Below are 23624 nucleotides of genomic sequence, written 5' to 3'. Positions count from 1 at the left end.
TCGCCAATTTGTTGGCAATGTTTAACGATCACACATATTTTCAGTTTCTTAACTAACGTCAAATTTCTACATTTAACGTTATGACCACTGCTGTTCAAAACTTGATGATTTAGTTATTTCATATCTGAATGACGTCAAATTTGAGCATAATGTCACTTTAATACAATAAATTGTGTTGGTGGAATAAATGGGGAAAAACAAAAATAAATTATTAATAAAATAGAAGTACAACTAAGCTTTAATAACTTTTTTATGTGCTGCCCCGAGTCCGTGTTACCATGGTTATTCAATAACACAGGGAACACGCGTTAAGCACAACAATACAATAATTCTATCCTTAAATTGAAGAAAACATTTTTCGATCGCTGTACATATCAAAATATTCTAAATTGAATTGAATATAAAGAAGCAAGACTCTTAGTCCTATTACTTTTTGAACAACCCTCGTATACACCTGTCATAAATCAGATGGAATACTGATTGGGACAACTTTCATAAATGTTGTTTCATAACATATAATGTTTCCTGAACATTGCAAATTAATCTTATACTAGGAAAAAGCATTAACTTAAAACATGTAAACCCCCTTGGAATACACTTTTCTGTACATTTATGGAATGAATATATCTGGGTAATATGAAGGGTGAAGCAAAACACTGAAACAAAATAGAGGTTTCCTTCTTTTAATATTATAAAAGATTGTACAATTTTAAGATATTGTAATGGTAGCGTGCACTTGTTAACAGAAATTTCAGTTTTTATTAAAACAATGCCTGATTACACAGATATCCAAGCTTCTTTCATGAGTGAGATATTATTGATATCTGGCATTTGAGTTAAAATACACACATTCTCATACTTACTGTCGCCACTTAACTGAAAATCAATTCAATAATAATTATAGACCTGTATATAATGATAAAAGATTATGATACCTTTCAAAATGTTTACTTTTCCTTGCTAGTATATACATATATTTTTCTTGTCAGATTAATCAGCTCCCAATTAAACTCTACACTGTATAACATAATATATCTGAACAATAGTGAGATTGTTTTTCTAGTAGTCTTAAGATAAAATATATAATACATCAGCCATAAATGAGAATTTTGAAATGTAGAAAATTTTCATTGATTTTGTTTAACAATAATTTAGTTTAACCATTAATCACACATGCAAAAAATTATAATAAATTTATGTTGTGCCAGCTCAAAAATAGTGTGAAAAAATAATCAGTGATTGCCATTTTTAATCAAACAAAAAAAATTTACACAATGATCTTTATTAATAACACAAATTTATGATACAATAGTTTAAGATGGCATTTAAATGAGGTTTTAAATGAGGTTTTAATTTCTTTCTGATAAAAATATTAAACTACCTTCGAAAAAAGATGTCAGTTTCAACTTTCTTATTGCCAAAATAATCATTCTAACACTATCTGTTCTTATTTCTGCATAAAAAGTCAAAGGTTGAACGAACATTTGTTATTTTATAATAAAGAAAATTGACTGCAGGAATGTTAACACATGATCGTCATCAGTTAATTAATTTGGTATTTTCTTTCCTACAAAGTTGAGGAGTTAAATAAAACTTTACTGTTTCCATATGACAGATTACTTTCATCAATTTCACTTTTACATGTACATGTAGATGTTTTTCATAATTCAAGTAAACAAATCATTCTGAATATTTATGGATAATAGTTTGATTATTTATTAAAAACATGATAATAATAATGGGGAAATAACATAATCGGACCATAACAACAAAACCAAAGGCTGTAGATCTATTTCAAGAAATTCAATAAGTCAAACAAAACTTTCAATCTTAAAGAAATTATATAAAACTTTTGAACATGATCAAGAGAAATGTTAACATTCATTCTTAATAATTCTTTAACAAACTTTGTGGAGTTTTTTTCTTGTTTTCTCTCAACAGCTAGTTTAACTTAAAACCAGTCTCTTTTGCCTAAGAAATACTAGTCCAAACTGATACCTGCATTACAATACGAAAAAAATGAACGAGACAAAAACTTGCATATATTTGAGTGATGCTAATCTTACAGCAGCGTATCAACTTTTTCATTTCTCTGCTTTAACCAGATTATCTTTACTGTTGTTTTCAAATGTAAAGATGTTTCAACATCATCTTAACCCAGAGATAATTTTATATATGTCACTGAGTAACATATTTCTTGTTCATGTTAGCACTTTCACGGCTATATCATTAATAATGTCCAACAATATGTCTTATATTGTTTACACCAATGACTTCATAAAATTTTTCATGTCATATTCCGACTGATATTGATCATCTTCCCATAGATCACCGAGTCCTTCAAGGATAGATTTCACTGTTTCCTTCTTCTCACTGATTTTACTGTCACTAGGAGCTGAACTCTCCCCTTTCTTCTTGTCTTCTAGTGTGAACAAGTCTAGTAGTTGGTCTGTACCCATTGTATTTAAACTGGCATTATCTTGACTGATTACTGTGTTAGCTATAGTCAGCTTAAACTTCTGAAGCCTGTAAAATAAATCAGATAATATCATGTAGAAGGGGAATAGATATCAATAGGTTTAGTAAATATTTACCAGACAGAATCAAATACACATCATCTTGTTAAATGTTTACTTTGACCTTGACCTCTAATGCAATGGCTCTTGGGTAAAAAAAACTTCTAATTCTATATATAGATTCACAAGAGTAGCATAAATCCATATACTATTCCTCTGAACATTAAGTAAATTCATGACTTAAAAAGCCAAAGACAATGTTCATATATATGTAAAAAGTTAAAGAGATATGCTAACATGTAGTCAGAACGAGTATAATGTCAGTCTAGCAAGTACTTTCTACATATAAGTTTAATGTTTGACAATGTAAGGCAGACAGACATTTAATATTGTAGAATGAACCTAAACAAGGGAAAATATGTCTGCTAGAACTGTTAACAAGAGCTGTCAGAAGGACAGCGCGCTCGACTTTTTTAGTGCTTGCCTATAAAACAAAACTTTGACAGTTAAGGGCACACAAGACTTTAACTAGGAATTTCTAAGTACAAATCAAGAAACATTTTCACAGAGTTATCTTCTCTTGCTTACAGATAGGTCTCATGATGGCACATAAGAACTCCAACTTCCAAAGTAATATCTCAAATGGTTAAGTCAACAAGTGGACAAGAATGAAAATCTTAACTGAGTTTCTAAGTCAAAAAGGGCCATAATTCAAATAAAATCCTTAACAGAATTACCTTCTCCTGCCCATGTTTTGGGACCATGATGGTAAACAAGTATTCCAACTTTCAAATTAATATCTCAAACAGTTCAGTCAAAAAGTGGACTGGTACTAAAAACTTAACCAAGATTCTAAGTCGATAAAAGGCCTTAATTTTTAAAACAAATCCTTGACAGAGTTACCTTCTCTTGCGTACAGATGGGGGTAATGATGTGAAATAGCATTTAAAAGTTTTCAAAGCAATATCTCAAAGGGTTAAGGCAATAAGTGGATTTTACCCAATATTCAATGTATTTCTAAAGTCAAAAAGGGGCATAATTCTGTCAAAAACCTTGACAGAGTTATGTCCTCTTGTCTGTTGATGAAGGTCGTGATGGTAAACAAGTATGGTCAGTTTCAAAGCAATACCTCCAATGGTTTTGAAATAAAGTGAGGTGGTACAAAAAAACTTAACCAAGCTCAATACACTTTCTAAGTCAAAAAAGGGCCATAATTCTGTCAAAAAACCTTGACAGAGTTATGTACTCTTGTCTGTAAGATGGAGGTTATGATGGTGAACAAGTATGGTAAGTTTCAAAGCCATACTTGTAATACTTCTGAAATAAAGTGGGGTGGTACGAAAAACTTAACCAAGGTGTGACGCCAACGCTAACGCCGACGCCGACGCCGACGCCGGGGCGAGTAGGATAGCTCCCCTTTTCATAGAAAAGTCGAGCTAAAAATTATTACCTGGGACATTTCTTAGAATTGCAAATTTTACTGTAACAGACAGATACTCTGATATAACAGTATTATTGGCAATTAAATGTTACTTTTAGTTAGTAGGTTGAGTATACCCATCTAATATGCAGTGAATAAATTTTTATTTACCCCATAATTTTCTCTTCAAGTGTTCCTCTTGTGATAAGTCTATATACATTAACAACTTTCTTTTGCCCAATTCTGTGGGCTCTGTCCATTGCTTGTAAATCTTTCATTGGGTTCCAATCATGCTCTACAAATATCACTGTATCAGCACCAGTCAAGTTGAGTCCCAGTCCACCAACATGTGTTGTTAGCAGAAGAATATCGATGGATGGATCATTGTTGAACCTAACATTAATAAAATATTGTACACTGAATTATAAAATTACAGTATGTAAAATATTAACTTTCTATTACAATAGAGATAGATGACTCAAAATTGAGTTTTATTTAATGACCTTTATTTTTAACTTAAGTCTAAACTAAGGACAATTCTTCAAAAAAAGATTAAAATTGGAAATAGACTTACGTTGCTCTAATGTCAGAACTGACCACTGTATATGTAAGACTGGTGGTATAGTGTTGTATACCAGTGGTAAAGCGGTATAAACCAGTGGTGTAGACTGGTGATAAAGTGGTGTATACCAGTAGTGTAGTGCATTATACTGGTAGTGTTATGGTGTATACCACTGATGATACAGTTGTGTATACCAGTGGTAAAGTGGTGTATACCGATAGTGTAAACCAATGTTAGTGGTGTATACCAGTGGTATAGTGGTGTATACCGATAGTGTAAACCGATGTTAGTGGTGTATACAGGGTGTAAAGTGGTGTATACCGATAGTGTAAACCAATTTAGTGGTGTATACCAGTGGTATAGGTGGTGTATACCGATAGTGTAAACCAATGTTAGGTGTATACCAGTGGTTAAAGTGGGATATTAACCGATAGTGTAAACCGATGTTAGTGGTGTATATACCAGTGGTATAGTGGTGTATACCGATAGTGTAAACCAATGTTAGTGGTGTAAACCAGTGTAAAGTGGTTATACCGATAGTGTAAACCGATGTTAGTGGTGTATACCAGTGGTATATACATGTATAGTGATTAATACCAGCGGTATAGTCGGGTATATATGTAAAGTGGTTTATAATGTTGCTATATTGGTGATACTGGTGGTATAGTGATGTATTCAAGAGAAGTGTTGAATACCATCAGTAGTGGTGTATACCAGAGATATAGTGGTGCATACATGTATTGTGGTGTAAATCAGTGATATAGTGGTGTATAAAGTTGGTATAGTGGTGTATATTAGTGGTATATACAAGTATAGTGATGTATAACAGTGCTATAGTGGTGTATAATGGTGGTAATGTGGCATATACCAGTGGTATAGAAGTGTAGACCTAAAGCTGCGAGCAAACAGAAAAACTATACCTGTTAACAATATCATGCCTGGAACCAGCAGGTACTGTACCATCCAATCTTAGGAATGTCACTGAAGGCATTTGTACTCTAGAATATAAATTATTGACACTTCTTTTACCTTACATGAACAACGGATTATTTCCCTTGTGCAAAGGTGAAAACCATAACAAAAACATATGATATGTAAGCTTTGTTTAATATTAATAAGAAACATGTAAGAAGTTAAGGTGTTGAGTATTAAAACATCAACAAATGTTTCAGGAAGTTTCAAACATATGTTGATACTACCGGGTAGATTAAATTCAGAATTATCTTGTAAAATTATGCGACTTAAAAGCATTTTTAATTTAAAGATTATAAAATAACTTGTTTATGTCTTCTTAAGTTTAACATGTAGACTTTGGTTTTAAAATGTAAGAAGTCAGTATGTCTTTATTTTATATGCATATAGATTTTAGATGAGACTAAAGCTATCACTAAATGTGATTCATACCCCTGCCCACCATCTTGACTTTCTGAAAAATGAGTTGTCTGCAGCCAAATTTGAATTTAACCTGTCTTATGACCATTTAAGATTAAGTATAAAGAATTAATACAATTGACTGTCTCAATTAAGAGAAATCACAGGAAAACAGGTTTTTTTTTATAACAAAATGTTCATTATACACACTGAGATAACTTAAATGAAAATCTTTTTGAGATCAATTTCACAACAAACTCAGGAAAAAAAACAAAACAATAATCAGACATTTAATGTCCTAGGTTATTTTGGTGTTATTATTATATTTTTGTTTATTATTACAAGCACATGTACATACTTGAGCAGATCTTTCTCAACGATGTCAAGCATTCCTTTGAGTTGACAGAACAACAAGACTCGATGTTGATTGACCACTGGGGTGTTTGTACCTGGTTGACCAGCTGATTCTTCTACACCTATACCACAGTCCAGTAACAACTGTCTACAAACATCATGTAGAAATACATTTAAAACAACCTAAATATAAATTAGGAGATAGTTCAAAATAGCTTATATATTAAGTTGGTAAATTATAAAATAAAGACTGTAACTAGCTCAACTTAGTATTCTAACCCTGAACCTCCGGAATTTCTTATTCGTCCAACTTCCAGTTTTGGAATTGTTCAATATTAATTTTGGTGATATCAAGAAATTCAAAATTAGTCACCCAACAGTATTGAGCCTAGTCACACTTTACAGACATACAGGCTTGCCTAGCTCTATACTGGTGACCAAGGCTCATCAATATCAGTTCCAGCATGTTAAAGCTTAATAATGAATATACTTAAAATAATAAAATAATAATAAACAGTCTCAACTCAAAAACAAGACAAGTATCTTACTCAGATTCAGCAAATAAGTAAAGTTTAAATGGAGAAATAAGATTGCTATGAATACTTACTTTAATGCTGTAAGTTTTGGTGCATGTGAGATATCATGAAGGTTAGAACCTTGTGTTTTTAACATGCCCATCACTTCTGTATATTTAGGATGACCAGTGTTTAATACAAGTGCTGGATGATTGCATACTTTACGTAAATACTGTAATGCCTAAAATAATATAACATATACAAACAAACATTACACATGGATGGAAGTTAAAAATATCAGAAAACTTGAAATGCCTATATTCAGAATTATTTCAATTGGTTTCATGTAGAAAAAGAATGCTTTCAAGAGTAGGAAAAAAAAAAACTTCAGGCTAATGCAAGAAAACTTGTACCAATGCATATATCTTTATATGAACTGGCTGACAAATTCATATATATGTAACACCACTCTACCTACCTGGAAGACATGGGTTGATCCTTTCTTTGGCTCCACCACCTTTGTAGAGGTGACACAATCTTCTATACCTTTCTGTGCCTGAGATTTAGAGAAGTCCTCGTACAGCTTCACCTAAAATATATCAACATATTGTATGATTCCAACAAATGATTCAAAATTGTAAATTAGTTACTGTATAAGTGGATATTTCCGGGTGTTTAAAATACCAGACATTTCGCATGAGGAAATATTTAGCAAATCATGCAGGGGAAGAATTTAATGACAGGTTGGTTGATATTTATGCTTAAGGAAATTTTTGCAATTTTCATCAATTCGTGAAATACACCAACATTTCTGCATCACTAACTAACTTATACAGCCTATACAAAGAACATTTATTCATTAAAAGAACCATAGAGGAGGGTTGTTGACTAATACTAATAATTATCAATAATTCATCAGATAATTATTCCAGTTTATAAATGTTCTTGATGAAAGACAAGCTTCAGGTACCAACCATAATATACATTGATTATCTATTAGTCATAGTTCAATAGAAATAAAATGAGCCGCATCACGACAAAACCAACATAATGGGTTTGCAACCAGCATGGATCCAGACCAGTCTGCGCATCCGCGCAGTCTGATCAGGATCCATGCTGTTCGCTATCAGTTTCTCTATTTGTTATAGGGTTTGTAAGCAAACAGCATGGATCCTGATCAGACTGTGCGGATGCGCAGGCTGGTCTGGATCCATGCTTGTCGCAAACCCATTATGTTGGTTTTGTCGTGATGCGGCTCAAATATGGTTTCAATCTATGAATGTGGAAATAAAGACAAGCTATAGACAAAGGAAACAAACCTGTAGTTGACTTAGATCACAATAATAATCCTGTATAATTTTAGGAGGTAGATCTTTCAGAACATCTTCTTTCAGACGTCGTAAAATAAATGGAAGTACCTGCCGATGTAAAGTTTCCATAGCCAGAGCTCCTACAATAAATTATAAACAGTTTATAAGCATATGATCAAAGGGTTTTTATTGAGTATAGGTGGAAAAATTTGGACCTCAATTTTACTTTTATACATCGAGTAAAAGCGATTAATCAAGTTTCAACACAAAGATTTTCACTGTATAATTATATAATATTCTTGTAGTAATGTGAATGTATGGACCGAGATATAGTCAGAATCACTTTATATAGGTATTTTGGACAATACAGTCATATCACCCATTAACTCTTAATACAAAAGCTTCTACTTTCATAAGTAACAAATAAAGTAACTTTTGTCAAAACAGAATATCAACTAATATCATTTCATTCCAAAATGTCTTGATGTATAATACTTTAATAACATCTGGAAGAATAACAATTTACTAACCAGCCTCTTGTTCTTTGGATGAACTTTTTGCCTCTCTGCTAGCAAGGATTGGTTTACCATATCTTGCTTGGAATTGCCTTTCTGTGCCTAGAAAGCCTGGTACCAGAAAGTCAAAGAGAGACCAAAGGTCAAGGACATTATTCTGTATTGGGGTACCAGACAGAATCAATCTATGGTTACAGTTTAACTGCTTTACTGCTTTTGAGATCTGTAATACAAAAAACATGTATGTATATCTATTAAGATTTTCATCACATTTTTTTATTTCATTTATTTTCCTTGATGATCATCTGTTTTATTACATATAATAAATATCAATTGGCAATTTTCAAGATTTACAAACACAAATAACCTCAGGGTGCATCCCCAAACATGACCTGGCAACTGAATATAACCACTAATCTGTAAAGCTTCATCATATGAATAAATTCAAACTTTGACAAAATTTTAACACAACCTTAAAGTGTGAAGATTTAAAGTCACTAACTGTGAACGATTGGTCGCAAAGTATCCAGTACTAATATAGTCAATGAACATCATTAACATTATAAATATATATGTGATAAAGCTAATTAGTCTAATAAATCTTTATAGATACTTAATATAATTATTAATGAATCAATAATAACTAACCTTTGTTTTACCATTTTTTATGATGTGACCTTCATCTAGAACACAATAATTCCAACTGAAAGAGCTGTAAAATAGGAAAAAAATTTCTATGTATTAGCTAATACATTTATATGAGTGTAGGACAAAAGCCCTCCCGGACAAAAGCCCTCCCGTCCAAAATTGACAAGGCAGACAAAAGTCCTCCCCTGAAAATGACACGGCGGACAAAAGCCCTCCCATAAAAATGACAGGGCGGACAGAAGCCCTCCCGTGAAAATAACAGGGCGGACAAAAGCCCTCCCTCAGCAAATACATATAAGTACATTGAATAGTTTGTATTTTCAATTCAATGCACTAAACATATTAAAATTGTAATCATGAATATTTTTGTTTTCCATTGTTTTCCATTTGCATAAGAGAGTTTGTATGAGCTTGAGTACTTATCTGACTGACATCCGAATAATAAGTACAAAAATCTGTAAGTGCATATTTATTCACGTAAAAATGAATGATTACTCACATGTGAAATTATGATTAATAGAGTAATTAATGATGAAAAGAAGTTAAAATTAACTAATATTAAAAGTCCAAGTGCCTTGTAATGAGTCATTTACTTTAGAAAGTGACTTTGTTTTAAACGACATTTGTGTGAAAATATAACCTCGTTAAACATTTCTGAAAGGTATATTCTGAATGAAAGCTGGTTCTAGCTCATAAAAATACTTAGACCAATAGAAAACAACAACAAATATATATGTTACAAATTTAATATCTTAAGTGCATTGAAAAAAAAACACAGGTATGTAACATACATATATATTTTGTTACAGGAGGGCTATTGTCTGCCTTGTTAATTTCACGGGAGGGCTTTTGTCCGCCCTGTCAATTTCACGGGAGGGCTTTTGTCCGCCTTGTCATTTTCATGGGAGGTCTTTTGTCCGCCTTGTCAGTTTTGTCTGGGAGGGCTTTTGTCAGTTTCCCCATTTATATACATACATGTATGTTTAGTGACATGAAATATCTATAAAAATAGCAAAATACCTTCTTAAAATCATTGAATGAGTTGTTGTCTCTACTATGTATAAATAACAGTGAGAAATTTCATCACCAGGTTCATTAAATGAACAAATTAGAACAATAAGTCACAACCATCAAGTCTTCATATTATGATGAGAATCATGCGATTTCTGTAACATTAAAAGACAGATTATTTGAAGTAGGCTGTTTACATATGGTATGTATTTGTTAGTGGAATTTAGTAAGTAATGCCAGCTATATTTGTGTTCATCACAACTTCCATCCACACCACTACTGATATATCATAAAATCTAACATTCACACTACTGATATATCATCACAACTTACATCCACACCACCGATATATCCTCACAACTTACATCCACACCACTGATATATCATCACAACTTACATCCACACCACTGATATATCCTCAAAACTAATATCCAGACCACCGATATATCATCACACTTTACATCCACACCACTGATATATCATCACAACTTACATCCACACCACTGATATATCATCACAACTTACATCCACACCACTGATATATCCTCACAACTTACATCCACACCATCGATATATCATCACAACTTACATCCACACCACTGATATATCATCACAACTTACATCCACATCACTGATATATCCTCACAACTAACATCCACACCACTGATATATCATCACAACTTACATCCACACCACTGATATATCATCACAACTAACATCCACACCACCGATATATCATCACAACTAACATCCACACCACTGATATATCATCACAACTAACATCCACACCACTTACATATCATGACGACTAATGCCATTTCACTACACATACAAGATTAAAGAAAGGAAGTTACCTAAAGAATTCAATATCATTGCGTACCACATCATAGGAAGCAACAATCATGTTGTACTTCTTTGCTTTTTTCTGTAACCTGCAAAATTAAGCTATATAATTACAAGGCACCTGTTTCTGATAGACAAAACATGTAGAAATATTAAAGATGAGCTTTTCTGATTTGTTGTGTTACTAGAGTTGATAACATTATGTAAAGTTGTATTGCTGGAATGAAATCTTAAAAATTCATTAATTTTGCTACAATGCAACTTGAAAATAATTGACATTTTTGACTTGCTTACATATCTATTCTGTATGAATTTTGTGATTAAACAAGAGCTGTCACCCAAGTGAAGAATGGACGAAGTTCAGGATAACTATACACAAGTTTAGGATAACAGTATACAAGTTCAGGATAACTGTACACAAGTTCAGGATAACTGTACACAAGTTCAGGATAACTATACACAGGTTCAGGATAACAGTACACAAGTTCAAGATAAATACACAAGTTCAGGATAACTGTACACAAGTTCAGGATAACAGTACACAAATTCAGGATAACTGTACACAAGTTCAGGAAAACTATACTGGCAAGATAACATTGCTATAAACATTCATAAAACACAAATATAAAACTTACTTGAGCCTTTCCACGGGAGGTCCAGCATACATGAGTGGATTGAGGTACTCTTTGTCTATAAATTTATTCACCTCATATACCCAATGACCTATCAATGTTGGTGGGCATACGACAATCGATGGCAAAGGTTTGCAGTCAGGATTTTCAGATTCCTGTATTAAACAAACATCATACAAATCTAGGAGTAATACTTGATTGAATATAGAAAATTTCCATCATTTGCTACAATGTCTTTTTGGCATATGAAAAATTGACATTTCTAAACCAAAGTAAGCTCAAGTGTAAGAAGGGTTTGGTTTATACAGAATTTATTTTATTTGATTGTGCAGGAAGCTTTAAGCTCAAAGACACACTTTTGAATCTGTTCCCGGAACCAACCAGTACTGAGCAATGAGTGTAAAATTTCTTGCTCACAGAAACAATGAATTGCCCCTGACAGGGTTTGAACTTATGCAGCTAGCTATCATTAGATTTCTAGTCTGATGCGTTAACCACTCAGCCATGCTGCTACTGTTTATGAACTTATATGAAAAATCTATTTTATAACCAAACCAGAAATATTTATGTATTATAAAGATAAATTTTCAATGTGAGATAAAGAAGAATACTGTGTGTTTTATATACCTTATATTTCTGTTCTCTTCTATAATGATCTGTGGCAATTATACAGATAGATTGTAAAGTTTTCCCTAGTCCCATATCATCACATAATATACCATGTAACTTGTACTTGTTCAGAAATCCAAGCCAGTTTACACCATCCTATAAGCAATTTGTTTTGTATAATAAAAAAATAAAATCAGTCTAAAAGGCAGTGTGCTTGACTATTATAAGTACTTCATAGTGGAGTAAGAAAAAGTAAACAAAAGTAAATCTCAGAACTGAAACTTGTAAATAGCATGTTCAAGAACACATCTTTTTTTCCACTTTGCTAACAGTACAAGCTTTATCATCTTTTATAACAACCATGAAAGTCCCTGTACCTAAAATATTATATGCTCCTATATATTTATAAACTTGTTGCTCAGATGAAAAATAACACAATATTACAAGTTACTGAAAGCAAGTCAAATCCAGATATTGTAAAATCTATATATACAATTTCTGCAAAAAAGGGACGAAAATTGGAAACAAATAAAAGAAAAACAACTGACACAGAAAAATAACATTTTTTGCATGTTTATATTCATACATATTTATGTAACATATTAACTGAGTAAGTTACATCCTTACATACAGATACACTAGCTTTATACACCAACCTGTTGATATTTTCTCAGCTCAGCTTTAATGGGCACATCAACTTTGTAGTTTTCTATTTTAGTTCCATCAAGAAGCTGCTCTAGGAAAGCTCTTTCTTTGACTTTTCTCTCAACTAGACTGGACTTCATATCTGGAGGGTTAGTAACACCAGACTGGAACAGTAAACAATGTGCATGTACAATAATAAAACATAATTTACTATGACAATACATGGGTATTTTTTGTTTTCTTTTTATTTATAGATAACAAATATTTTAGCAAAGAGGTATACAGAGCCATACATACAGTTAATAAAACAGTGAGTGACAAAAATTATCAAAACTAAACTATAAACACAGACTCCAAGACTTACCAGAAACTTTTTAAATCATGAATCTAATCTGGTATACATATAGCTATAGTGTTATCCATTTTTATTGTTTTCAACTAGAAATTGTATTTGATAATTTTTCTACTATAAGAATTTGACAAGCACTTACCTCTAAAGGTAATAAACGTATAAGTGAAGCAAAACAGTGTGTAGCTACAGTTCTAACATGTTCATGTTGGTCTGTCATCCTGCCCAGTACAGGTACTATCAGTAGTACAATATATGGTATAATATCCATATTTAACTTCTCAATTACATCTTTAACATTTGTCAAGGACTTTATTATAATAATGCATATAGTAGACATTACCAATTCAATGAAAGATGTTCAGATAAAAACCCGCACCTTCAAATAGAAGAAATTCTAATATTTAGCCGAGTTCAAAAAAGGTATGTTATGACAGGCAAGGTCAAGGAAGGTATGATATGACAGGCAAGTTCAAGGAAGGTATGATATGACAGGCAAGTTCAAGGAAGGTATGATATGACAGGCAAGGTCAAGGAAGGTATTGTTATGACAGGCAAGGTCAAGGAAGGTATGTTATGACAGGCAAGGTCAAGGAAGGTATGTTATGACAGGCAAGGTCAAGGAAGGTATGTTATGACAGGCAATGTCAAGGAAGGTATGTTTATGACAGGCAAGGTCAAGAAGGTATGATATGACAGGCAAGGTCCAAGGAAGATATATTATGACAGGCAAGGTCAAGGAAAGTATGTTATGACAGCAAGGTCAAGGAAGGTATGTTATGACAGGCAAGGTCAAGGAAGGTATGATATGACAGGCAAGGTCAAGGAAGGTATGTTATGATAGGCAAGGTCAAGGAAGGTATGATATGACAGGCAAGGTCAAGGAAGGTATGTTATGACAGGCAAGGTCAAGGAAGGTATGATATGACAGACCAGGTCAAGGAAGGTATGTTATGACAGGCAAGGTCAAGGAAGGTATGTTATGACAGGCAAGATCAAGGAAGGTATGTTATGACAGGCAAGGTCAAGGAAGGTATGTTATGATAGGCAAGGTCAAGGAAGGTATGATATGACAGACCAGGTCAAGGAAGGTATGTTATGACAGGCAAGTTCAAGGAAGGTATGTTATGACAGACCAGGTCAATTAGAGGTTAATGTAAAAATCTCTAACCTACACTGGTGTTTGACAAGTGGTTCAGAGTCAGCGACCTTAACCACCCGGCCAGGGAGGCGGGACAGACATAGGTATAAAGGATACTAGCAATAGCTTCTGATGCCCCTTGTCTTTGTACATCATTGTCTGACGCCTCGAACATTGGCAGCACTTTCTCTATAAGAAACAGCATCACATCTGCTGTCGACAGTCGAGATAACATACCAACACACCTAGCTGACATGTGACGCACACCACTATACTTATTCTGTAGATAACACTGGAGACAAGGCAAACTGTCAACAAACTGTAAACAAATAAAATAAATTCTTGATGGTAAGTCAAAGAGCTGGAAAATACAATCTTAAGATTTATTTACTAATACTTGTAGTTCTCAAATCAACATATTTATCCTCTTAATATTTTACACTTATTTCATTTAAATGCTATTAAGGATTATAATAATTAATTTATTCCAAAGGAACACACAACTACCTTGGTGAGTAAAGATGAATGTATAGATGGCACAATAGACTCTACCACTTGTAAACAGTTGACTGTTTCCTGGGCAACCAAATCTGTCATATCAGCTACAGAATCTGTAAATAAGCAAAATTCTAATAAATATAAATATACATTAAACTAAATTAAAAATTGACACGAGAAAATTTGTTCCAAGATTTTCAAATCTACACACAAGAATGAATGTTAGTAAGTTAATATAAGTTTGATCTATCATATAATGAAGTATAGCAGGCATGGAACTGAGATTTCAAATTAGAGATCAACAAAGTTATAACCGAGCAATAACTGAGTAAAAGACATTTTACAGGATAAGAATCATAACCATACCTTGATTTTCAAGAAGATACTTTGTAGCAGTTTCCCATAGACTAGGAAGTTCCTGAGGAAGTTTGTCATTAAAATCGGACGTCAAAATATTCAAAGTTATCTCCCCTCCACGCCGCTGAATAGATAACAGCTGTTTTGATTGCTGTTAAATATGAAGATTTACAAAATAAGGTTAGCAATCATAATACACATGAGAGCTACATATAATCTAAATATTGTTGATAAAGCAAAAGTCAAAAACCTTTTTTTCAATGAAAAATGGTTATCAAACCTTTCCTCTCATAAATTTCTTCAGTTTCCCATTAAAGTAAATTTGTCTGTAATTGAAGGTTTGTAATACAATAAATAATTGTGTTTCATGTAATTAGTATCTTACACGAATTTAATATTTTATCTATCACTTACCATAAATAACGACCATTTGAAGTGGAAAAAGACCATTTTTCATTGACACGCCTATAGTATAATGCAAACATTTAGCACGTCTTAACACTATGTTTGTATTATGCAATGGCGTCGCGCCAAAATATATGCATAGCCACGCAATACCATTTTAACGGAGTCGCGAAAGTTGCACAGGTATGTGATAAATGAAGATAATTAAAGTATACCTGTTCCTCATCTTTCAGTAAATCAGGTGATACTGTAACATCATTCTTCACACTTGATGACCTCTGTAAACGTTTCTTATCTGTGTCTGGGATCTGATGTTGACCAAACAAACATTTTATTATTAAAGGCACATTATGCCTCACATATAATGTCAGTAATTCATATTTTTTCCCTTCTGTAGAAAAGGCCAACATGTATTATATAGTGTTGTTAAATGGATTTGGAACATGTAAGAAGCTGAAGAATATAGCACTGAACTACAAAATCACAGTACCTGTACTAATTTACAAAATGCACACAGACTTAAATATGCATCAGCTTTTTGGTCAATGAATATATTTCTAGAAATAGTAGAAGGGCACCTTGATTTAAAATCTTCTGTAAAATAAAAATATAATGCCATTTTTAAGCTTAATTAGATGGGTGTATTAGCCTTTAATCAATTGACTGCATAAACTCCAACTTATAACAAAAATATCAGTATAAATACATGGAGATAAGCACAAATTTCATATTTTCAGGCTTTTAAAACATTTCTCACTTAATAATCTTAATGATTCCTTGTTTATATAGTAAGATATGATATAGTTATAAAACAAATGATAATTATAATTCACTATAAGAATATTACTTACTTTATTAAGTTTGGCAAGAGTGAGATTCTCTTTGTACATATCACAGCTAGCTTCTGTAACAACAGAAAGTATAGATATATATACAAACATGTATCTCTCTGTTATATTATTATTATGTATATTCACCTGTATTTTCATTTTATGGTCTCCTATACATCATTTGAAGTAAGAGCTTTTTAGTTTTTAAAAGAGTAAAAGGCTATATATCTGCTGTCTGAACAAAAAGAAAGAAAAAAAGAAAATATAAGTCATAATGATACACAGTGATAACATTGTTAATGATCACTAAAGATATTTTCTACAATGTTAATGAAATAGCTAACTTTTTACAAGTCTTTTATAAAAAGGTTTAAACAGTGATTTTGCCATGTAAAATACTATTTTGTTGGTTTCATAATTTGAATAGCTATGAAGTGGTTATAAAAAATTTCAGCAAGAATAACATCATCAAGTTACGTAAATAAAAACTAACCTGAAGTAGAGTTATTGTTAGTCTGTGTACAGACAGGTGTTACTGAAGGATCACAGCACAAGAAAGCACACAGGTTCTTGATGACTTTGTTGTTAGGACAAGGATCTCTAGATAAACATTTCCTCAATAATCCACTCACACATTTACCACCGTCCCTCTGTTATACACAAACAAATATAACACTTATATAATTATAACTGTTTAGTAAACTTTAAACTATACATGTAAAATTCATTAAGATTTTATTTCCACAGTCATTACTTTGTTTTATATATAAAAAATACTTTAATGATAAAACAAAAATTGGTTTTGTGTTGGTGTGGATCTTTCATCTATTTGTTGTTTTAATGTAAGATATTTGCACATTGTTAAGGTTTTCAGACCACATTTTAACTGCACTAACATGGGAAGGTTCTTGTTGTCTCCCTATGTTTTACTTCTGGCAGCTCCATAATAAACCTACTATGACCTTCCCTCATTTTTGTTCTGTATGTTCATCATTATATCACAACATTATAATAGACACTTGTACAATACAAAAACTTTATGTTTTACCATATCTGCATACATTATATAAATGACTTTCTGGTCCTACAGGATTAACTGATAATAATCACAGTTTATAAACAAGTCTACTTCCTGTTATCGCAAGTTAGGTACAAGCAGGGCTCACACTGGCTCAAATAAAATAATAGCCAATATTTTTAACTTAACAAAATAATAGCCAAAAGTTCAGCGGACTATTTACAATTTAGCGATTAACAACATATGCAGTTGATTAAATAAAAATTACATATAAAACTTTTTCAGTTTTATAAGGATTCTCAAATAAACTGATACATTTGTGTATATAATTTATTGATAACTACCTTTTTTTTTTTTTACATAGAACCACACCTTTAATTGTTATTATAGAACAGAATAAAAATGTTATATAGTGTAATTACTGTACAACAATAGTATTAAAGATTCATTATAACTTTACATAATGCTGTTATCAGACAATTTCTTTTGTTTGTTCTAATCAAATTTTGTCAGCTGTAACCACTGAATTTCCACATTTCACACAGAACTGGAGTAGATCTAGGTCATATTAGCCTATAGATATTGCAAACTCATTCACAGAATGCAGCCTTTTTTCTGAATAACTTACAGAAAAATGTCATCATCATCAATGTAATACAAATTTTCTGCCAAAATAGTAAAAAATTTAAACATAACATAGCTTATTTTCACCTTTAAAAAAATATCAAAATTATCGGTGTCGCGAAAATATGTGACAATCGGATTTTTTTCCTTGTATTCTGAAGAAATGTTCACAATTTTGGTTGTTGTGCCAAAAGTTGTTTGGAAGTAAATACTTTTTAAATATTTTATCATTGTTTTCAACTGGTGCTATAGTCAAGCAGCTTAAAAAAAAAAAATCAAAATTTGCCACTGCTGCAATTTACGCCAATTACGGTAAATTTTGGGTTGGTTAAAATCCAGTTTATCAATTTTAAGACGATTTTTTTGGGTAATTGACAGATATTTGATGGCTATTTTAATGCTGGACAATATCTTTAAAGTACTTATACAATTTTACATATCGCATGTATTTTTATCACCTCACATGACCGATAAAAAGTTGACACTCGATTAAATCCACCCCGCTGGTGTTAATTGGGTCTAGTGCATTGTTTATTGATTTTTACACCTTATATATAAACACTGTTGGAAGTAAAAAATAATCGCCAGATTTTGTAGCCAAAATGCAAAAAATAATCGCCAATCTTATAAAATAATCGCAAATGGCAACTATGGCGACCGACAGCGTGAGCCCTGTACAAGGCTTTCAAGTAAGGTACAGTGATTGGAAGTAAAATGTGCTTTTACTCGCAAGTCAAGGTACACATTGAATTATTTAGGCCCACAAGACAGGGTAAGGTGATAATTGTAGTTTTAAAGCACAGCTTCTTTTAATTTTAATCTACTCAGTTTACTTTTAATGTCACTTTATAGATTTCACAGTTTAATTTTTGAACAATCAAATGTGTCTAATATGTTAATCAAAACAATAAAATTCAGAAAAATAGAGATCATTAAGGAATGATGAATTCAAAAACCTTAAAATTCATCAACAAGAAGAGAAAATTGCAGGCCCACCCTTTCTTAAATGAGAAAACAAGAGCCGGTTGGGGTGATGCTCCCCAGATAGGTTTTGGACACAGAAAAGTAAACTTCTTGTAGTTTCAGAGTTATGTCCAGGACAAAGTTCAATGTGCAATAATTCAAAACTTAGGCAAGACAGAGTTACTGTTCTTTGCACTACACTTCTGCTCAATGAGATCTATCTACCTACTAAGTTTCTTGTTGATACCTCTTTTAGTTTCACAGTAATGTCCTGGACAAAGTTCAAAGTGAAAAATGAGCACAATTTATTTTCTCATATTCAGGGAGCATAATAAATTAAGTACCATCTTACACATTCTCTACCACTAATTCTAACAGTATCCAAAAACACCTTTGAAGACAATAATTTGTAAGAACATAAATTCTGAAAGATGGGAAAAGTCTTCTGTTTATTACAAAATACTGAACAAAGTAGAATGATCTTACCTGTATGTAAATGTTCTCTTCTTTCTTTATACAGTCCATCAAAGGGCGGATAACTGGATTTAACTTTTCAGGGATGGCATCTAATGACACAACAGCTTTGGCTAAACTTGACTGTACCCTAGTGAGGTAAATCATGGAAAAACAGGTTTTAATAGAGAAACAAAGTTTGGTAAAAGTTTACTATGTTACATATATTATTACAACTATAAAAATTCAATACATAGTAGAGGTCTTCTGTAAGACCACTTACTCTGTTTTCACAACCAAGCTGCTATTTCAACCAATTCTTTAAAGAAGAAGATTCTAAATCTGTAACCAAAATCATGCCAGTATCATGTAATAACTAATACCACCACTTTCTTCTTCTGACCATTTAGCCATTTTGAATGTATTTAGGCTGCATAATTGAGACAACACCTGCTTAACTGTAAACACATAAGTCTCAACATTTATTATCTACACAGTGATGTAAAATTGCTGTAAGCAGTATTGTTCAAATTATTGACCTGTGTTTTCATGACATCAAACACAGGTTTTGGTTGATAACATTTACCGATACATGTGAAATGGTCAAATTATCTGAATAATGTTTCTTTACTGAAGAGTAAGTAAAGATTAATCAAAACAAGATTAATTATAAGTAAACAATTAGATCGTTAAATATCTTTGTGGTAAAAGCAGCATAGTTCAATCAATTTATCATCATTTCCATTTTAAGCTATTGATAAATTGCAAAATGAAAGTTTTATCTTCAATTATGAAATTGTTTTCAGAAGTCTCCAGATTGTTCTCCTTTTCAATTTCAACTAAACATATCATATGTCTATATAGACACAAACATTTCTTTGAGAAACCATTTGAATTAAGCCCATTTCATATCGAAAACAATTTTTCTATTTCAAAACAAAGGGCCCTTTTAAAGGGGGGTTTTTACTGTCAATATTTTTAAATTTTTAAAGAACATACTTAACATTTTTAATAACTAATCTGCAACAAAAGATGCATTTTTTTCTTCAGTTGCACTCATTTCCCTTATAATGAACAATTTTTAAGAATAAGGTTATAAAAATACCTGAAAGGGAGAGGGTTTGTTTTTGATCTGTACTGAATTGTGTACAGATATTTGAGTTTGTGATAGTTTTATTTCTAAATGTTTTTAAACTAGAGGTTTGATTAGCTTGATTTTACGTTTGCTCCATATACCTGTGTTAACATTCTGAGGCCTGATCTAGTGATAGAATAAGTTCTGAAAATTTCGTACATCAAAAAATAAGTAAAATTGTCTTAATAATGAGGAGTAAATAATTAAAAATTATTATATTTTAACATGGAAAGAGAAAATTTAAAAATTATTATTAAAGAATATCTTTTTCAATTCCAATTTCTTTAATGTGATAAAAATGCTTAATTTTGTTAGATTTCAAATCAATTTCACAAATTCTATCAACAAAATCACCAATTAACACAAAAGTGCTTGTTTGAATTTAGAAATTGGCCATAACATAATCATTTATTTTCTTATATAATATTAGTAACCTGAATACCTTGTTTGGTAATAATCAACAAACTGTAATATTTACCCAGGAGCTATGATTTGGTCCATGTTGATTCCTTGTTGTTTGAGAGAGGCAATAAAGTCCCTACATTCTGTTTGCAAACGTGTAAACCCCAGTGCTATTTCATCATAATATATTCCTTCTGTGAGAGTTTCTAACAGCTTGCTTTTGATATCAGTTGAGCATTCACATGACTACAATATTAGATAAACTAGAGCTGTCACACAAGTGATTTATACCCTTACCATCTCTACCACACAAGATGTTACATTGCTACAGTTATCATTGTTCTATAGGATGAACTTTTGAACTAAGTTTTAAGAAAGTCTGTCCAAGAGCAAAAAAAATTTGGTGTACATACAAAATTGTCTGACTTCAAGGGTGACCTTGACCTTTAACTGGCACAGCAGCAGCATTGGTTTTGCACATCCACTTTCTGAGGTGGACATGTAAGTCAAGTTTGAAGATAATCCTTGAAGGGATTTAAGATTTATTGACAGGAAACTGTCTAACATTTGACCTTTCAGAGTGACTTTGACCTTGTACCAGCACCAGGGTGGCATGGATTCTTGGCACCAACTTGAATTGAAAAGGTGGTCATTTGAGCTAAGGGTATAGGATTTATAGAATGGACATATCCTTGTTTGCTATTTGACATTCAAGGGTGACCCTAACATGCATATGTACATTGTAACCCAGTATCTTGCTAAAACCAAGCTGTGATTACAACAAGAGAATATAAGTGGAACCTCAATAAATCTGATCTTGTTTTAAGTGGAGTATGGTATTAACAAACTATAATTTAAATTAAAATACCTGTTAAACAATGACATTCAAGGAAAACAACATACATTATAATAAAGATTCATAGTAATATATAACTTTATAGTTTATTTCCTGCAATCACATATACTTGGTGACAAGTGCACAGGCTTTATTTTGGACAATTTGTTAAGAAGTGATTTTTATTATGAAATATATATAGATTTTAGACTTACCTTTGTAGCAGCCCAGGCATGTACCACTTCAGCTATTACAATTCTCTGTATAGCTGACTTTGTGTTCAGATGGAAGACTAGAAGTTTGTCTAGAGATTCTGAAGGTTTCTCACAATTGTCAGGAAGACCTTGTATTGGCTGGGTAATCTTACTACACAAACATCCCAGCAGTCTAACAATGTAACAAACATGTGTCACTGTATCAAACAAGGCTTACTAAGTAACAAACATATATATTGTCAAAGTATAGAACATAAAGATGAAGTTTGTATGTGGCTGCACAGATCAGTAGAAAGATATCTAGAATAGTATTCTAAAGGGAGACTTGGTTCAAATTTCAGTCAGGCTGCACATTTTTTCTCACACTGTGGCATATATTTTAATCAAAATACAAGGACATATAGTTACCTTCTTATTAAATTTAATACAGTCAGTCCTTATAATTTTAAGTGAGAATTTTGCCAAGCTACTAGAAACGGCATTGTCACACTACATAGAACTAAAATTTATATACTGAGCTATGTTTGTAGATGTTATATTCTCTAAGAGTAAACTTACTGAGCTATGTTTGTAGATGTTATATTCTCTAAGAGTAAACTTGCTGAGCTATGTTTGTAGATGTTATATTCTCTAAGAGTAAACTTGCTGAGCTATGTTTGTAGATGTTATATTCTCTAAGAGTAAACTTGCTGAGCTATGTTTGTAGATGTTATATTCTCTAAGAGTAAACTTACTGAGCTATGTTTGTAGATGTTATATTCTCTAAGAGTAAACTTGCTGAGCTATGTTTGTAGATGTTATATTCTCTAAGAGTAAACTTGCTGAGCTATGTTTGTAGATGTTATATTCTCTAAGAGTAAACTTGCTGAGCTATGTTAGTAGATGTTATATTCTCTACGAGTAAACTTGCTGAGCTATGTTTGCAGATGTTATATTCTCTAGGAGTAAACTTGCTGAGCTATGTTTGTAGATGTTATATTCTCTAAGAGTAAACTTTCTGAGCTATGTTTGTAGATGTTATATTCTCTAGGAGTAAACTTTCTGAGCTATGTTTGTAGATGTTATATTCTCTAGGAGTAAACTTGCTGAGCTATGTTTGTAGATGTTATATTCTCTAGGAGTAAACTTACTGAGCTATGTTTGCAGATGTTATATTCTCTAAGAGTAAACTTACTGAGCTATGTTTGCAGATGTTATATTCTCTAAGAGTAAACTTGCTGAGCTATGTTTGTAGATGTTATATTCTCTAAGAGTAAACTTGCTGAGCTATGTTTGTAGATGTTATATTCTCTAAAGAGTAAACTTACTGAGCTATGTTTGTAGATGTTATATTCTCTAAGAGTAAACTTGCTGAGCTATGTTTGTAGATGTTATATTCTCTAGGAGTAAACTTTCTGAGCTATGTTTGTAGATGTTATATTCTCTAGGAGTAAACTTGCTGAGCTATG

The 23624-nt window shown here is 32.1% G+C and overlaps 1 protein-coding gene across 1 annotated transcript in view; it reads right to left on the bottom strand.

Moving 5' to 3' along the window:
- Positions 1-669: 669 nt before the first annotated feature.
- The window catches only part of LOC132739316 (TATA-binding protein-associated factor 172-like), a 47051-nt gene continuing 24096 nt past the window's right edge, over positions 670-23624 (bottom strand). Inside the window, exons 16-38 of the mRNA XM_060727003.1 lie at positions 22177-22348; positions 21203-21372; positions 19623-19794; positions 17025-17181; positions 16553-16605; positions 15815-16009; positions 15306-15447; positions 14949-15052; positions 14559-14760; positions 13443-13591; positions 12963-13115; positions 12325-12462; positions 11701-11852; positions 11077-11154; positions 9212-9275; positions 8579-8786; positions 8058-8188; positions 7217-7327; positions 6831-6979; positions 6228-6371; positions 5419-5496; positions 4108-4329; positions 670-2526 (exon numbers count right to left, since the gene is read on the bottom strand). Coding sequence (XP_060582986.1) covers positions 2262-2526; positions 4108-4329; positions 5419-5496; positions 6228-6371; positions 6831-6979; positions 7217-7327; positions 8058-8188; positions 8579-8786; positions 9212-9275; positions 11077-11154; positions 11701-11852; positions 12325-12462; positions 12963-13115; positions 13443-13591; positions 14559-14760; positions 14949-15052; positions 15306-15447; positions 15815-16009; positions 16553-16605; positions 17025-17181; positions 19623-19794; positions 21203-21372; positions 22177-22348 — 3409 coding nt within the window. The 3' untranslated portion in view covers positions 670-2261. The remainder of the gene's footprint in view (positions 2527-4107; positions 4330-5418; positions 5497-6227; positions 6372-6830; positions 6980-7216; positions 7328-8057; positions 8189-8578; positions 8787-9211; positions 9276-11076; positions 11155-11700; positions 11853-12324; positions 12463-12962; positions 13116-13442; positions 13592-14558; positions 14761-14948; positions 15053-15305; positions 15448-15814; positions 16010-16552; positions 16606-17024; positions 17182-19622; positions 19795-21202; positions 21373-22176; positions 22349-23624) is intronic.

Source organism: Ruditapes philippinarum, unplaced genomic scaffold, assembly GCF_026571515.1.
Source record: "Ruditapes philippinarum isolate M1 unplaced genomic scaffold, ASM2657151v2 ctg157_1_1_1_1, whole genome shotgun sequence".
NCBI classification, from domain to species: Eukaryota; Metazoa; Mollusca; class Bivalvia; order Venerida; family Veneridae; genus Ruditapes; species Ruditapes philippinarum.
This window is presented reverse-complemented; position numbering and strand designations above follow the sequence as displayed.